The sequence below is a fragment of the Etheostoma spectabile genome, chromosome 13 (genome assembly GCF_008692095.1).
Source record: "Etheostoma spectabile isolate EspeVRDwgs_2016 chromosome 13, UIUC_Espe_1.0, whole genome shotgun sequence".
Classification (NCBI taxonomy): Eukaryota; Metazoa; Chordata; class Actinopteri; order Perciformes; family Percidae; genus Etheostoma; species Etheostoma spectabile.
The window spans coordinates 2,463,686-2,481,743 of record NC_045745.1 but is presented as its reverse complement, the minus strand read 5'-3'; the positions used below and the strand labels follow the sequence as shown (position 1 = coordinate 2,481,743).

Genomic DNA, 18,058 nt, shown 5'->3' with positions numbered 1-18,058 from the left:
TCTCAAAATCAACACTTTTGTTGACGCTTTTTAATCAATGTTTTTAACTTTTTTTATGTTTTTTTCAACACTTTTTTTTCAATGTAAAACACTTTATTGACGTTTAACACTATGTAACATTAACCTATTAACTTTAGTTTTCCAGTTATTTTTGGAATTTATGGTCAATACACCTCATTTTTAGGAAATTATGCATATTGTTTGAGTTAGAAAAGCAGAAAATAGGAATAATTTAGACTAAAATTAAAGGAAGGGATGTTGATGGATAATCACAGACTTGAATATGTCAACTTTTACTCAACACTATTTCAAAACCACTTCAATTGTTTTCCAAATGCTATAAAATTGAGTAAGACGCCCCAAAATTAATGAAAGTAGAGATTTGTACTTGGTAAAGAGCGTTTTGTGGAATCAATCATGTTATTTTGGGGAATTAAAAAGAACATTGATATAGGAAAACGGGTCAGTTTGACATGAGGACAACATGAGGGATATTAGTCTGCACATTTATGTTACTAAGTCATTTACAGAGACTTGCACCCAACAGTCAACCTACTTTCCCATGAGCTCATGATTGACACTGTTCTACCATGTCTACTTCTCTCCTGCTTCCCCTCCACTGCTGGAGAATCTGGTTTTGGTTTGATAGATGCAGAAATTAGAGCATGTCATTTCAACCCTTTTGATTCATATTTCCAATGTAACTATTTGAGTAATTACGTGTCACGCTTGCTTCACACAGCCGTGTTGTCTGTGATAAATTTGTCTTGTCTTTCTTCCGCCTTTCACACACCAAGCTGGAGAGGTTCGGAGAGAGATGTGCCGCCCGCCTGCATCTTGTATGCTGAAGTTTATTACACTGCTTATTCTTCCTACACTATCGCAACCACCCACTTTTCATGCGTCATCTGCACACGATCTAACTGTATCATGCTGTCACACAGACTGGAAAAGCCTTCCTTTTCAATCTGTTGACTATTATGTAAGCTTTAAAACTATCAAATGGCTCTGGTTTGGAGATATGTTTGCTATATTATTATTTCCCAAATTTCAGTCCTGTTGCTCACACATACAAATCAGTTTTTTAAAATCCTGTTTGCACCGGCATGACAAAGAGTGCGCCCAAAAATGCCGCCCCTTGATGCACAAAGTCGTAACTCTAGCGTCTGTTGTTGTCTTTTCACCAGGATCTCGACCCAGGCTGGAGGATGCGCCGCCCCGCATCGTAGAACACCCGTCTGACCTGATCGTGTCCAAGGGCGAGCCGGCCACCCTCAACTGTAAGGCCGAGGGACGGCCGACCCCAATGGTGGAGTGGTACAAAGACGGTGAGCGCGTCGAGACGGATCGGGAGGACCCTCGGTCCCACCGGATGCTCCTGCCCAGCGGCTCCCTCTTCTTCCTGCGAATTGTGCACGGGAGGCGAAGCAAACCCGACGAGGGCATCTATGTGTGCGTGGCGCGCAACTACCTGGGCGAGGCTGTCAGTCGCAATGCATCGCTGGAGGTGGCAAGTAAGTCTTTAATTATTGCTGTTTAGGCTTCTGTGTGTGCACGATTGAACCAAAAGACAGATATTGAATGCTGTTCTGTGTAATGCAGGGCAGACATGGCAATTACGTAAAGGACAGATGACATGTGACGCTACAGTGATACCAAAGACAGTAATGTCTAGTGCTTCCCCCTCATAGTTGACTAATCGTTTTGGTCTTAAAGATGCCCTTCCACACAAAAACCATTTCGTCTTGCATGTTTTGAAATATGTTAGGTCCATATATGTGAATGTGAAGATGAACTGCTACCTCCTCTGTCAGCTCTATCAGGTCAATAGCAACAGCTGGTCAGTCTGATGTCACGTTGCCTGAGCTCATTACTATTCACGAGCTTGCCCAGTTGGGCTGGGTAAAGGATGCCGATCGGCAGGCTCTCATTGGCTAGCTGTTAGCCAATCAGAGTCAAGCAGCTTAGCTGGTTGAATATTAATGAGAAGTGGCCCAAATGGAGCTGAGTCTTCCTGCAGGCTTTCTGTACCACACTAGAATGGCTTGAAACAAGGTAACCACGGCCACCAAGATGCAGAGTCCATGGTAGAACTTCAGACATTACCTATTACTAGTACCTATTTTTTTATTGTTGTGCTTTTATGTGTTTCTTTGTCACGTTTAATGTGTTCTTTGGTTGCCATGTAAAGCACGTTGTAACTTTGCATTGCCTAAACTTAAAAGTCGTCACTCAAATCAACCTTAACATATTGAGTGTGACCCTCCTCACAGGCAAGCTGTGGATAGTAATAAATATGAAGAAATTGTTCATGAGTCACTTGCAAGTGTCACAGAGGTGTTTGTCCAAAGCCCTGCACTTGTCAACCCCTGAGTTAGCAATGATGAAAGTCATGAAATACGTGTGGCAAGGCACCTTTAAAGTCAACTAAGATTTCTTAATTCAGTCATATTTTTTTGCATTTTTCATGCTGAATGACTTATTTCCCAGAAACTTGTCAGCACATCTCTGGCAAGATTTAAAGTGGTGCTTTTGCATGATTACGTTTCACTGATCTGTCCATTAAATCCTTTAATCGATACACATAACATAACCAGTTGAGTGTTAGTCGACTAAGAATATCTTTAACCGAGCAAGCGACATCAACTACCATTTCATCATGAAAATGATAATAATGCCCATTTAAAAGTTTCATGGAGGCGAGCTGAATCCAAAACATTACACACCGAGAAAAAAAAAAGGAACATAGCGGGTAGGGCAACACAAGTTTGTGTATAGGTAAGAAGACATAGCTGTGTTGGCCCAGTGCTTGTCCACATATCAGGTGTCAGACATTGTGTCATGTATCATGTAGTTCCAGTAATAAGGAAAGAGATGAAATCCCAGATGGATTTCACAAGTAATACTGTTAGCTGCACTGTAACCGCAGAGGAGTGTAGAGACTACTCCAGAGCACTCTGCGCTCTCTTATCATCACTATCACTCGGCTGAGTTAACCCAAGACGCCCCCCCCCACCGACCCCCCCCGGACCTATGGTTGTCAGACTCTTGGCACCCCCCCCCCCCGTCCAACGCCACCCACCACCACACCATCACCTACCACCCTAGACAATCCTTCCGGAGTCCAACATCACATCCACATCTCCTCCCGCTCCACAGAGCCTGGCCTCTGCGACCCAGTCTGTTAACGTCGATGGATGACAGCTAGCTCCTGCAAAGAGATAACGGTTGTCGCCACTGGACAGGGAAGTAAAAAAATAAAAAAAGTAAATAAGTAGACTTCCTGGCAGGGAGAGGTTGGCTGCTTCTCTCTGGCAGATGTTACGTCCTTAAAATACAGCTAACACATGGGTCACATGGGTTTCCAGCAGACATTTTTTTCCCCCCTGTCCATAACAATGCTGCTTGTAATCAGCGGGACTTTAGTGGAATGCAAATAGGGCCAATTAAATCTAGTCCTCATTGCCTTCACTGTTAGAATACATCTTTAGTACTTTAGACTAAGACTTAGACCTCTTTTAATAATCCATTTGGGATGACTCCAGCAAGGAAATTGAAATTTCCAGCATCCATTTTTACCAAGAAGAATACAGTACAGAGAGAAAGAGAGGAAGACAGTATAAAGATAACAGTAATAATAATGATAATAATACCAATACAATGAAAACCTATGTCTATAAAAAAAGACATAAAAAGACAATTACCATAAATTATAATAAAGTGTTGAGGTTAAGGTGTTGAGTCAAGTGTTAAAAGCTTCTAAAGTATAACTTTGTTTTGCAAGTTATTTGAAAAATATAAATATAGTGAATAGAGGACTGGTTTATTGCTGCATCCAGCTAGGTGTTTTTCTTAGGGATGGATCCGATATCAGGCCGTTTTTTGGCAGTTTGCAGACAATCTGTTTTTATCCACGCACCTATGTGTCTTTCAATTCTTTTTTTTTGGCTGTCATGTCTACGTACCTTTCGCTTGTTCATAAACCCAAAGCATCTTTGAGTTTTTAGAAAAGCGCTATAACAAATAAACGTATTATTAGTATTATTATTCAGCAACTGCATGGCCTATTTCTTGCATAAAATGTTTTGAGAAACACATGCAGTGACACGTTCCTCCAATCAGCTGCCGGTCGACGTCCTTGGTCCCTCCCCTTTCCACTTTGTAGTCAAGGTAGCGCAGATTTAGTGCGTTTTTAAGGTGCTGACACTGACTTTTTGCGTTATCTACACTATGTACTTAAGTGTTTGAAGTGTGCAAGTAGGCGGTTTGAGACACAGCCACAGATCATTGTGTTGATGTTGTCAGCCGGCGCACAAAATTAACTTTTGCCTCTGTTGTGCTCTGCTTATCTTCAAATCGAGATCAGAATGAGTCATGCCGTTAGCGGCTGTTTGCAGAAACGTTTCCTCTAAGCCTTCACTCGGGTTTCTCCTAATACCATCCACCCGTCAAAACAGAAACCATCTCAGGAGTTTCTCATCGCACTAACACAAACCAGCTGAAAGCGCTAAAAGAATCTCCATTCCCATAAAAAAAAAATCGGTGAAACTCTAGACTCCTGTCAAACACCTTACGCCCATCGTATTTTCCTGAAAGGCTCCATCCTGCCCCTAACTCAATAATCAGCCTGGATTTTCACTGCCTGCCTCCACAGAAAAACAGCCCATGAATCATTCTCTCTCCTCTATGAACAGCTGGGTTCTGTGCTCCGTGGCCGTCACCTTTGCTGAAAGCTGCATGAAGAATTGCTCCTGCTCTGTAAAGGTATCAGCGTTAGAAGCTGTGGGATGTTTGCGATTTAAGCCGTGTACATGGTAACCGAGCAGGAAGATCAGGCGGTGGTTGTGACAGTCCCTCCAGGATTTCGCGGCCTTTTTTTGAGATTGTTGGGAGACAAGTTAGACCAAAAAGGAGACAAAAAGTTGGGATTTCTTTTGTATAGTTCTTTAAAAATAAAAAGGAAACCTGTTTTGAGAAGAATCAAATTACTCTAGGCTGAGTTTTTCCTAGTAACCTTACCAGTAAGGCTGAGGAGGCTGCAAATGAAAATGGCTGGTGACAATTAATAAGAATTTATTGAATGAATCAAATCGGAACGTGTCTGGCAGTAGATTGTTGATCTTTACATTATTAGTTAGTTTCCTATCCTGGCCTGGGACACACATTCATACGGTTTGGACGCTATGGAAGATCCCTAATGTGTTTCTGTGCGCTGTGCTAATTTTGACTTCTCCTTTTGAGTTGCAAAGGACTTGTCCTTGCTCTTTTTTTAAAAATGACATTAAAATAGTGCTTTCTCACAACTGAGTAATAATAATTATACTAATAAAAACAAATTTAATTTATATAGCACTTTTCACAAACTCAAAGTTGCTTTACAGAGTAGGAAGATAATAAAAATAATAAAAAAATCAATGCACAACTTAACAAAACCAGATTCAGGCACAGATGAAAAGGGAGGAGGGGCTTGGGGCTATGGATAGGCAGAGGTGAAGAGATGGGTCTTGAGGCGGGACTGGAAGATGGTGAGGGACTCAGAGTCGACTTAGAGTCGAGGATGTTTTGGGGGAGGGAGTTCCAGAGCCTGGGAGGTGCCCTGGAGAAGGCTCTGTCCCCAAATCGGCAGAGGTTGGACTTGTGGATGGAGAGGAGACCGGATGGATGGATTTGAGGGGCCGTGAGGGTTGGTAGGCGGAGAGGAGGTCAGTGAGGTAAAAGGGTGGCCAGATGGTGGAGGGCTTTGTAGGTGAGGACCAGGATTTTGTAGGTGATCCGGTGGGAGATAGGGAGCTAGTGGAGTTCTTTTAGGACTGGAGTGATGTGGTGCCAGGATTTGGTGTGGGTGATGAGGTGGGCGGCTGAGCTCTGGACCAGTTGGAGTCGGTTGATGTTGGTAGAGCTGAAGACACATCGTTATCAATTTCTACTACTCTCTTAGACCCCAGACCCCTCTCAGATGTCCCTCAGACGGGATCTGTAACAAGGCTCTGTGAGGCAGTGTATATTTTGAGGCTACATCTACACTACTACAGTTTTGTTTTATCTTTTTCCACGTTTACGCATCACATCTACAGTACTGCAGCGTTTCAGACCCCCTAAAACAGAGACATTTGGAAACACTGTCTCTCCCGTTTTGCTTTTCAAAACTCCAGCGTTGCTTCGTAGTCTGGACGGACACAAACGGAGACCTCTGGGAAGGTTGATGTACGTCCATCAGTCTTATCGGTTAGGTAGCTTTCAGACCTTTCAGTAACAGTTCCACCTCGTCCTCGCTCCAAGATAATAAATCCCAGCTCTTATTTTCCCCCACTGTGCCATTGCTCTTTCTCCAAAAAAATTTCTGTATTTTCCACGTATGCATTCATGATTTACAACCGCAGAGTAATGTCAGACAATCTGCTTCCTGTGCACACAGGCATGTACATGCCCAGTGTGTGTGAATAGTCATGTCATACGTGTTGTCAGCTAAAACTCTAGTGTGGACGGAGATCGTTTTTGGCTCAAGACGCTGTTTAAAAATGAAAAGGTAGTAGTTTGGCTATAGCATGAGCCGCTTGATTTTAATACCAGTGTGTTTCTGTCTGCATGGCCATGTAATTGATAAGTTTTTCTGTTTATCAAGCTTTCCCTTTGGGAAGTGACATTCCCTGCAGCTGTCTGCAAACAGACAGACGCACAGGGACACAACTCGGGTCCCAGCAGTGGTTCTGCCAGATAGGAATCCCTAATCCATGGCGGGAGAGGAAAAACTGCAAATGGGTGTTTTACTTGCCTTTTCTTTAGTGTGTTTCTGCCTGAACAGCCACACAAACCCACAACAAATCCACTTTTGGAGCACTGCCTCCAGAGAGAGAGAGAAATAGAGAGAGAGGTTATATTAAACAAACAGTGGGCCAGTGCCAAAGCCAAGCCAGGGCCTGGGCCAGGGCCTGGGCCAGGGCCTGCCAGCCCACTGCATGGCTCCAATGGGGCCGGAGATAAGGCCACGTTAGCATAAGCCCGCCTGGAGCTGCCAGGGGGCTCAGCATGGCACCAGGGAAGGCGCAAGATGGCACTTTGTGGCATGGTGTCACTTCATTCCCCAGCCTGCGACTTGGAAGCACTGGGGGCAAACGGAGAGGGAGGTGCATTGTGTGTCGGTGTGTATATTTGGTATCAGGATGGGAGCCAGCACAGTGGGAAGGGTTGGAAGGTTCAGGAGGTTTAACCCCTCACAGTCCATCTGCTGCAGGCTGAGAAGCAGACAGGGTGGTGAAGGGTGGCCACTGGGCAGCAGTATGGATGAACTGGCAGGATGTTGCAAATTCTGACACATAGACCCGCCTTGAGAGTTTGTCTAGAAAGAGTTTTATTAGTTCCATGTCATGTGTTCTTTTCAAAATAGAACAGCTAGTAACACTAGGGCTGCTTGATTCTGGAAAAAAGGGGTGGCAGTAGCTCAACCAGAGGGTTGCTGGTTCAAGTCCCCGTATGGAGTGTGGATCGGTAGCTGGAGAGATGCCACTTCACCTCTTGGGCACTGTCAGGTGTCCTTGAGCAAGGCATTGTACCCCCCCCCCCCAACCGCTCAGGGTGCTGGTCCAGCTGGCAGCCCACTCACTCTGACGTCTCTCCATTCGTGCATGAATAGGTCCTGAGCATGTGTGTGTGTAGCAATGACTAACAAGCAGAGTGTAAATTGTAATTTCCCCACTGGGGATCAAGAAACCGTATAAAATTAAAAAAAATATTTGAGTCAATATTGAAATCACGGTAATTTAACACTGTTATTTGTTGAATTCTGGAAAGATGTTTTAATTACTGAACTTACTTAACTGTGGAAAAAGTTAAATAGATCTCCCTACCTCAAACTATAAGAGTATAACTGGGGAAACAAGAGTTTACTTAAACGTAATGAGCTAAATTATTGTTTTTCTCAATTATTCTGTTTTTGTGATCAATTAAATTTGGATTAATTGCACAACCCTATATAACACTAGACCCTCCATCATCTCAGCTGGGCACATAGTTATGGATTTTAGCTGAAAATAGCTGCTTTACGCCTGCGGTGTGTTCCCGGTGTTAGATGGCTTCTGCCTTTTGTAAAATGAATTGTTTCACTATCACAATTTGTTACATTCAGTCTGATAACATTTGGAGAATGTAGAAGAAGAACAGTGGAATTGTCCCCGGTCCGTCATGTGATGCTCTTTTGACCCAGAACTACTTCTTCTCATAGACATACTGTACTTTTTTTTTTTTTACCTTCACAATCATGGCAAAATTACTCAGAATGTCATCCATTTGTTCCGATGAACAATTTGGAACTCTAAAAGAGCTGCAAGATTGAATCATGTAGACCTTATTCAAGGTAGCGGAGCGCTGACTCCGGAGTAGAAGTACACGGACACCAGAGGTCTCTAGTAGATTTCAATTTTTTTTTTTTTATTGTTTTTGAGTATGAAAATGCACGTTAATCAACATATCCGTAAATGCGCCAGTGTTAACCAGTCAGCTAACTTTCAACTGTAGTCCTAGTTACCCAGCATGCATGTCTTTATGGTGGGAAGAAACCGGAGTGCCCGGAGGAAATCCACACAAACACGGGGAGAACATGAAAACTGCACACAGAAAGGCCCGGAACGACCTGGATTCCAACCCAGAACCTTCTTGCTGTGAGGCAGAAGCGCTAACCACCGAGCCACCGTGCGGCTGCTCTGCGGGACGCACAGTGCAGAAGCAACGCCGATCATCCGGGTCATTTCTGGCTCCATGATGGCTTCATGCACCACTGAGTAACTGTCATAGGAATGAATGGGCCTCCGCCTCCAATGCTGTATCCACTTCTTGTCCTACATCCATGTAGCATATGGCGCTTATGGCGCCTCCATCACCTCCCGTCCTCTCTTCAGACATAACATCCAGTGTGACCCAGTTAGAGATGGAGACACTCCAAGGGTCCTGCATCAAAAAGTTCTTTAGACCTGTGACAATTCCAAATGTTACTCCGCAATTAATTCTCCCAAATAATTGCGATTGACGATATAATTGTCTCTGTATTTGTTTTTCAGACAAATTAAACTTTTGATCACATCCCAGGATACATCTTTTGGTTATAGAAGAAATTCTTTATTAGGAATGACCCCTTGAGATGGGGGTCCTTAAAGGCAAGAAAATACAGTACATTCACAATTAGACAAGACAATTAACAAAACAACTTGAGGGGACCTTAAAAAAATTAAAAATAAACATATATCACCAACACACACATTGACAGGCAAAAGACTAAAACTCTCCATCACACCAAAACCACCCATATCCTCCCCCAATCCAACCATTATATATTAGACAATAAACAGTAAAGTTCATTAATATGAACTGTTGAGAAAAGAATATAAATAAATAAAAATAAATAACAATAAAAATCAAGTATAAGCATCAAGTATGAGGAAAACTATAATTATGTAAATAATTGTCATGTGACCCAGATGATGTAATAACACAACGCCTCTTTAATGTCCTAAAACATATTTTTTTTCTTAAATGAATAAAAAACGGACCTATAACTATCAGTCATACCCATAGGACCATAGCTAATGTTAAAGAAACGGGTTCAGGCCTAGTCATTCTTTTAGCATATATGATAAACAGTGACTCAGTTAGTTTTATCATACACTCCATTCATTCCATTAGTTCATTCATTATAGTTATAGTTCTCCCAGTACAAGCGTGTGCAGGGTGTAGACCATTTTTCCTTTTGGAAGCATTCCTACTGACAATTAGTCCCTTAATAAGTCATTAGGCACGGTTCTGCGTAGTTACGTCGGTAACAGTTTCCACGTAATATTAAAGACATGTTTAATAAAGGGGGGTTTGATTCATGAGTCTTTTCAAGCTTCAGTATCAGGGGTGTGCAAAAAAAAAAAGACTCACATTCATGAGTTGATTCTAGCTCTATCGATTCACAATCGAGTCATAGAATTCCACAAATCAATTGATGTTTTTTATTAATTTTCTTTGTTTTGTAATGGCGTTTATACTATCACATGGGAAAAGTAACTGCATGTACATACATACTCTGGATTAGGACTGGGCGATATGGAGAAAATCAAATATCACGCTATTTCTGACCAAGTACCTCAATATCGATACCACAACGATATTGTAGTGTTGACTATTGGTGCTTTCACAAAATATTGACACAATGAGATTTTTTGATACATAATCATCAGTAATGTGGATATAATGACTAAGTAGGTAGAGGCAAATAACAGTTACAATAACAGTCAATAACAGTCTGGTAAGTTCAGGAAATGACATCACTTTTAAAACCTTAAAAGCCTTTAAAACCAGGAAAAGACACATTACGATTTTACGATCTCCAAAATCTAAGACGATATCTAGTCTCATATGACGATATTGATATGATATTGATATATAGCCCAGCTCTACTCTGAATTGTGTTTTTTTGAATTGAGAATCGATTTTGAATCGTGACATTCTCTGAATCATGCACCTCTATTCAGCATGAGTATGATGTAGCTGGCAGATTACAGTCGCTAATAGGTCTTTTTTTTAACATCGCACCAATGACTTTGCAGAGCAACACCAGACAAACACACACAGTTTCACCAGTGACTTCAGTAATTCAAATTATTTGTGTAGCATATTACAAGTGTAGCTGTCAGCTTTAAGCCTTAAAAGTCCTTTGCACTGTACCTTCTATTATCTTGCATTAAGAAGCGCTGTGCTGATAAGGTCGTGAATGCGCGTTCTGTGCCCCTGTCCCACCTGATTTCACGCCTTAAAAGAGATTCTTTCATCCTGAAAATGCGGCCTCCAAAGTTACGCGTCAGGAGCAGAGGCCAATTCATGTCAGATGCATAAAAGTCAGTCAAGTGCAATAGACCTAACGGGCCCCTGGGTGGGGATTTGACATCCAGAGTGACTTGCCCAAGCTCCTGGCGGCGTGCTCTTTGAGTGTTTCATACCTCTGACGTTTTTATTATGCCGGCTACGTCTCTACCGCCTTGTTTTATGGCTCATGAATATTCAGCCAACAGGGGAGGGAAAGAGGTGAGGTTTTTTTACGGCGCTGGGGGCGGAGTCAGATGCATTTCAAATAAAGCCGACTGGTAACCTCTAAGGTTTTCATGTCCCCCCCCATCTCACCCCTACCCCTTTTTCAAAGGTTGTTTGGGGGCCAAGCCGTCAAGGGTTAAGATGGCAGCTGCTGTGTGGAATTTAGGGCAGAAACAGGTGAAGCTGTGATGAAACCCCTGTCTTCCTCAGCCTTTGTGTAAATCTGTTTGTGTATGTATGTGTGTGTTTGTGTGTGTGTGTGTGTGTGCATCTTTAAGACTTTGTAACAAGAGTCTGGTCAACTTTCTCACCCGCAGTAATCCTAGACACCAGTGTGGGAGAAACAGCTGAAGCAGCACTGTCACCTCCTTTCTCTTTCTGCGTTCTTCTCACTCACACACACACACACACACACACACACACACCCACACACACACACACACACACCTGTCAAACTTTTTTGATCGCTGAGATCCCAGTGCAGGAAAAAAATGGACTTCAGGGTATATGGATTTGGAAATGGGGCCAGGATTGGGGGCAGGGGGCAGGGGACAGGGGATGGGGTGTTAGGAAAGAGTTGTTATAGGATGGGTGAATCTAATAGAAGAGATAAAGTAAACCCAAACCCCCCACTGGATGCCCTGTGCCCTCCTCCTCCTTCTGTCCGTGCCCTCTGTTACTGTTATTAACCCCAGTGGTCTGGAGCCATATGGGCTGTGATTGGAGCTCTGTGGTGCATGCTGCCATACACAGTGGAGTGCAGTCACACTGATCTGTACACATACAGACTGTACAAGTAGCTGTATACTTGCAGGGTACAGCTAAGTAAGCACTGACCTGCTGTCAGTTTCTCTCAACACCTTTTAGCATTATCAATCACTGGAGTATGTCAGTGCTGCTCTAACCACCTGCTAAATTAGTTTTTTCTTCATAAAGTTGCCTCAGGCTGAATTCCCATTTCAAAACTTAGTTTAAAAACGAATACCTTTTGCGACATTTACGCCTCGCATTCACACTACTGCAAGGTTTCTGAGCCCTAAAATGGAGAAACTTGGAAGCACTGCCGCCCCCGTTTTGGTTTGAAAACTCCGGAAGACTCTGTGTACTCTGGACGGACACAAACGGAGACAATAAATCCCTGCTCTTACTTTTCATCATTGTGGCTCTTTTATTTTCCACATCCACGATTTTCAACCTGCAGAGTAAAGTCCGACAATCGGCGTCTTGTTTGCCCAGTGTGTGTAAACACTCATGTGATACATGTTGTGAGACGTGTTAATAAATGGATAGTATTCATATATATATGGGTAGTTAGTTCTGCTACTAAGTTGAAACTCTTGTGCAGACGGAGATTAGTTTTGTTTCAAAACGCCTCTTCAAAATGAAAACGTGGTCGTGTAGTAGCCTTAATGCCAATCCACGACTTCATAAAATAGCTTCATTGTGGAAGGACACATGTCTTCCTGTGAAACTGTTGAAACCAAAGTGAGGGACGTCTTCACCCTCCCGACTAAATGCACCTCTTACTGTATAACGCTTAAAAAAACCCATTAGCTATAAGCCTCCTTTGAATGAGCTGATATTATCTGTTCAGCTATTACAAGACAGCTGATTGTATCGGGTTGTCCTTCGACCTAGGACAAGATGTCTTTGAGTCTCTGTCTGTCAAATGTTTTAGGAAAGAGTGGCTACTGACCTGTGCTGTAGCTCATAATATAATCAGTTATAGATAGCATCAATGAGTAATCCACATTATTTATTTATTTATTTTCCATTTTCATAAGTTCTAGTAGTTAAGGAAAGCTGGTCAGATATTCATATTAGTTGTAAAAAAAAAAAAAGCTCTTTTGCAATGATTCCTCCCTTTGTGTGTGTAAAATGTCTTTTTTTTCTTTTTTACGAGGGCCCCGATCGGGCCAGTCCCAGACTGATGACACTATTGATGTAGATTTATTTGATTAGGACAATGCACATTAATCAACATATCTGTAAATGTGCCAGTGTTAGCCAGTCGGCTAATTTTCAACTGTAGTCCTTGTTACCCAGCATGCATGTCTTTATAGTGGGAAGAAACTGGAGTTTCCGAAGTAAGCCCACACAAACACAGGGCGAACATGAAACCTCCAAAACATTGAACCCAGAACCTTCTTGTTGTGAGGCATACGTGCTAATATATAACCACTGTGCTGCCGTAGAGCCCGTTTCTGTGATCACAGGATCATGGACGGAATCGCAAAATTGACAATTTAAAAAAGCTATAAGTCAGGTTCCATACATTAAGTCAGTGCTAAAAGCTAACTAAAATTTAAAAAAAATAACTGTTTAATAGACTGTTTAAGTTTCCACCCGAGCCGCCCCACTGTAACTGGAGTTTAGAAAACATGTTAAAAATATGTTAATAATTCCCAGTGGCTTAGGCCCAGTGTGAGGCAACTTGTGGGGATTGCATTACACTGGGGGGAAATCCGGTCGATCAATGCCATTTTTGGATAATCGGCACATCGGGTGATGCCTGCGCTCATGAGGCCGGTAAAAAACACAAAAGCCTTGTCAGAGTGGCTGCTGTAGAACAGCGGACGTTGGCGCTTAATTGTGCCAAATTCCCCATTCTACTGGGCAGACGGCAGCGTCCAATAGCAAGCCTTCAACATAGCTTACAGGGCTTAAAACTTTGTATATGCATGTCTCGCCCCCCCCACACTTCCTTTCCCGATGAGTGAAACATGAATCAGATTTGTTAGTTGGGATGGTTGTGGGACAGTAAGCAAGGCATTGGTATTACTTTCACATAAAGCCCTCGCTGCATCCGCCTGTGCATTCACCGAAGCACGACAGTGTTTTCACCAGCTGTCTGAAACACTTTGTCCATTCAGATCCATTTGTCGAGACAGCTACTGTCAAGTCTTGTTTTCCATTTACCTCATACCAGTGGTGGAAGATCAGATCCTTTACTTAAAGTACTAATACCACACTGTGAAAATACTCTGTTATAGTTAAAAGTTCTGCATTGAAAATGCTATCAGTATCATCAGAAAAAAATGTTAAAAAAAACCTCCCATTTTAGCTACTGGAAATGATCCAAAGTTCTGTGCATCATCATATCCATATGTGTATTTTTATTCATCACACAGAGCCAAAAGGGAGTGTTACATCAACACTAACACCTCCTCAACAGTGACGTTCTCAGTTGATGATAACAAGCTCTCCTCTCTGCGTTTGTGTGTATGTGTCTGTCTAACTAATTGTGAGCTCCGAGGTGTGTTCATGCTTCACTAATGGGATCGCAGGTCCCAGCCTGGAGGACAGAGCCGGTGGGCATTCTACTCTTCAAAGAAGGGGATCAGATGGCCGGAGTGAGGCCACGGGCCTCTGGCTTAACCCCCTCTGTGTGATGCGGCCGTCTGGCCATCATTGAGCCAGACCCAGCAGCATAACCCTCCTCCAGAGGATGGCCATGAATTAATTAGACTATACATCCAGCACGCGTTTGTGTGTGTGTGTGTGTATGTGTCATAAAGGGTCAGTAGGACAAAAGCAGAAGGATGAGGGGTTGGTTGGGGTGGGGGTTGTTTAGGGGGGAGTAGCACTGACAACAGGTGGTGTGAGGAAGAGCCCCCCCCCTATTAACGACAGTGTAGCGCAGGGGCCACAGGGGCTGTGGAGAACAATGAAGGCCCCTTGGTCTAACCGTTGTGTCCAACCACAGCGCCTGTTATCTCTCTGAGCTGCTGATCATAGGCCAGACTCACCAGTCCCTCAATGCTAAATGACTTGGTTGTCTCCTAGGTTTCTTCCCATGTTACATAGTATGAAGTATGAAGTATCAAGTATGAACCTACAGTGAATGTACACATAAAAAAGCAACATTTTAACTCCAGTCAACATATACAGCACCATGAATTTTAAAAGCATCGTAAGTACCCCTACTTGGTGTAATTTAGTCTAAACCCTAACAAATTTTCATATGTTTAACGACAATAAAACTTCAAAAACAAATAAATAATTGAACACTTTTATATCCACCAAAGCCTTGATGTAGTTCATGAATATTTTATGTGTTTTTGTGCGTCTTTGCTGAGGTATCTTGATTAAGAATGTAATTAATTGAGAGTCATTAGTCATGGTCTTACAGGATGCAAATGAACCCCTGTGTTGGGCTCATTGAGGCCAACATTAGCCCTCAGGCAAAACTACACAAGGGGCGGTATGGTGTGAGTATGTTGCCTCAGGGTACAGATTAAAAGGAAGAAATACAAAGCAGGAAGTCCAGTTGGAAACCTTATCCCACACCAAGACACAGCACGGCAGTTTACGCATGCTTTTATGTTATGGTTTTGGTATTTTGCTTTGTTTTCTGTTCTGTTCTGATCTGGTATTTTGGTTCTATGTCTGGTCTTCTTGTGATTGTGTACTTTTGCATTATGTTCTGTTTCCTGTTTAATTGTGATAGTCTGGTTTTCTGTGTCACTGCCCAATGTGAGACGAGTGCAGATTTGAGTTGCTTATGCGTCACTTTGCAACAAGTAGGATACAAGATGCTAACGAGATATTTCGGTAATGTCACAGTAAAAATGGACCTACTAAACCAAGTTGGTTCACTGCTGGCTACAATTTAGCATCAAACACAATAAGGCTGACACTTGAATGGCGTTTTAAGCTAACGTTAGCAGTCAAACAATAGATAGCTAAAACGTTTTTGAAATGACTGCTAGCATAGCTAAAAGCTAGTAATCAAACACAATGAAGGCTGTCACTTGAAAGGCGTTTGGAGCTAACAATAGCTATCAATTAATCAAAGATAGCTAAAATATTTTTGAAATAACTGCTAGCTTAGCTACAAATTAGCAAACAAACACAACAAAGGCTGTCACTGGAATGGCATTTTGAGCTAACGTTAGCAATCAAACTATCGTAGATAGCTAAAACGTTTTTGAAATGACTGCTAGCTTTGGTACAATCTAGCAATCAAACACAGCAAAGGCTGTCACTTGTTTTGAGCTACCGTTAGCAATCAAACAATCATGGATAGCGTTTTTGAAATGATTTCCATCTTCTGTTATTGTTTGTAATGAGAAAAGTTTACAGTTTAAGTAAACAGTTACGTCGTAAACTGTTTACATCTTACATGCTATCTTGTCTAGTTTTACTTCCTGTGTTTTCCCGCCCTTGTGATTACCTGATGTTTCTCACCTGTTTCCCAGTCCTTGTGTCACCTGCCTTGTTTGTCCTCGTTACCCTGTGTATTTAGTCTTTGTCTTCCCCCTCGTCCTTTGTCAAATCATTTAGTTTTCTGTGGTAACGTCCCTGTGTCAGCGTCTCTTCCTGTTCCTCATTATTCCACCGACCACCAGTTCATCTCATTTCTTTGTTTTTTGACCTGCTGTTTTTGGACTCCTTCTGTTTTCTGGATTACATTCAAGCTAACCACATCGCTTCGAGATTTTCTGCATTCGGGTCCCACCTTCTCCACCACCCATAACATTTTAGGCAGAATTGGAACTGGAAAGTTCACAAATAAGCGAGTTAACATGACTACAAGTCAATGCACATGTCATTTGTAATTGCATGTAGTTAATTTGCACAGGGGCAGAAGTTTAACCAGGATTTCCCCCCAGACTTTTTGAGCCAGAGCCCTCTGCAGCATTTAAAATTAATGAGGAGCCTGTGTTTTTGTTTTAATGTCCCGCTAATGTTGGTCTGATTGTGCCCGGGGCATGAGGGCGCATCACGATGAAAAACACAGTACGGAATCTGTAGAGAAAGTAGAACAAAAGACAACAATAATGCGATGAGATGCGACAGGGAAGCAGACACTGATCATAACACAAATAATAGATAGGACAACGCCGGCAAATGGCAGACAGCTGGGCGTGAGCGGGACACACTTGCAGAGGCGGTAGCTTAAAAGGAATCCATCAATTCATCGCAAGCGACACAAGAAGCAGGACACATCTGGGGAGTTCCAGGCGTCATTAATGACAGACAGGCCATCACAATCAATACACGGTTTAAACGAATCAGTCGAACGCCATCAGGGCCTCATTACAGAGAAGATAAAAGGGAGGACATTAAAACTACACAGGGAGAAGTATGTGGTGTGCTTTACTCGACTTGTTGTGTTGTCTTTGGACAGCACATTGTAGCTATTGAACCAATCATTGGAGTTATTGGGAGAATCATTGTTATTGAACCATAGAGTGTGGATATGTATGAGCTCGTCCGATTCAAGAGTGTACAATAACTGCAGGACATTTGACGGCAGCGACGGGACATTTCAGTGTCATCACTGGACAACTTCCTGTATCCTGTGTAGTTATTATATGTCAACTTGTTCTGGTAATTGATAAAAAAAAAGCTTAAAGTCAATAGACAACAAGTTCCAATTGGTGGAACACTCATTTTGATTGTTGGATAACTAATTCTAGCTTTTGACCAGCTCGTTTCATTCCAATTTGGAAACCATATCTGGTGGTTTCTTAGCAATTTATTCTACTTGCTCCAGGAACTAGGTAACTCCCACCAGTAATTGGACATCTCATCATTGGTGCTGCCTTCATAGATGGCCGCCCTCAAGCTAAATCTCTCGTGTATGCTTTCATTTGATGAAGGATATGGTTTCTATCTAGAGACATTTTAAGCAATATTTTCAACTCTGATGCAGCATTTTATGAGCACTTGTTGGTTAAATTTGTATTTGAGTGGCAGAAAATATCAGTCCATTCCAAATCACTGGCGGTAAACGTTAAATTGGCATTATGGAAATTGACATGGTTCCCCTTCTGCATATAAATAATGGGCTTACTCTCCTGCATATTGAAGACTGTTTGCTACTCTTCTGCTAAGAGCCTTTTCTTGAGCAATGAGAGCATGTTTGACAGTAGAGGAGGCTTAATCTTTAAAGGTCCCATGACATGGTGCTCTTTGGATGCTTTTATGTAGGCCGAGGTCTCTTTTATATAGACCTTGGGGGGTCCCCTAATACCATATCTGAAGTCTC

General features: G+C 42.4%; 1 protein-coding gene and 1 long non-coding RNA gene across 5 annotated transcripts in view; both read left to right on the top strand.

Annotated features, from left to right (window-relative positions):
• The window catches only part of robo3 (roundabout, axon guidance receptor, homolog 3 (Drosophila)), a 110,809-nt gene that overhangs the window by 21,915 nt on the left and 70,836 nt on the right, over positions 1-18,058 (top strand). For all 4 annotated transcript variants that reach the window (XM_032533531.1, XM_032533534.1, XM_032533533.1 and 1 more), the window contains exon 2: positions 1,188-1,514. In XM_032533531.1, coding sequence (XP_032389422.1) covers positions 1,188-1,514 — 327 coding nt within the window. The remainder of the gene's footprint in view (positions 1-1,187; positions 1,515-18,058) is intronic.
• The window catches only part of LOC116700401 (uncharacterized), a 19,601-nt gene continuing 6,921 nt past the window's right edge, over positions 5,379-18,058 (top strand). Inside the window, exon 1 of the long non-coding RNA XR_004334641.1 lies at positions 5,379-5,539. This is a non-coding gene — a long non-coding RNA (uncharacterized LOC116700401). The remainder of the gene's footprint in view (positions 5,540-18,058) is intronic.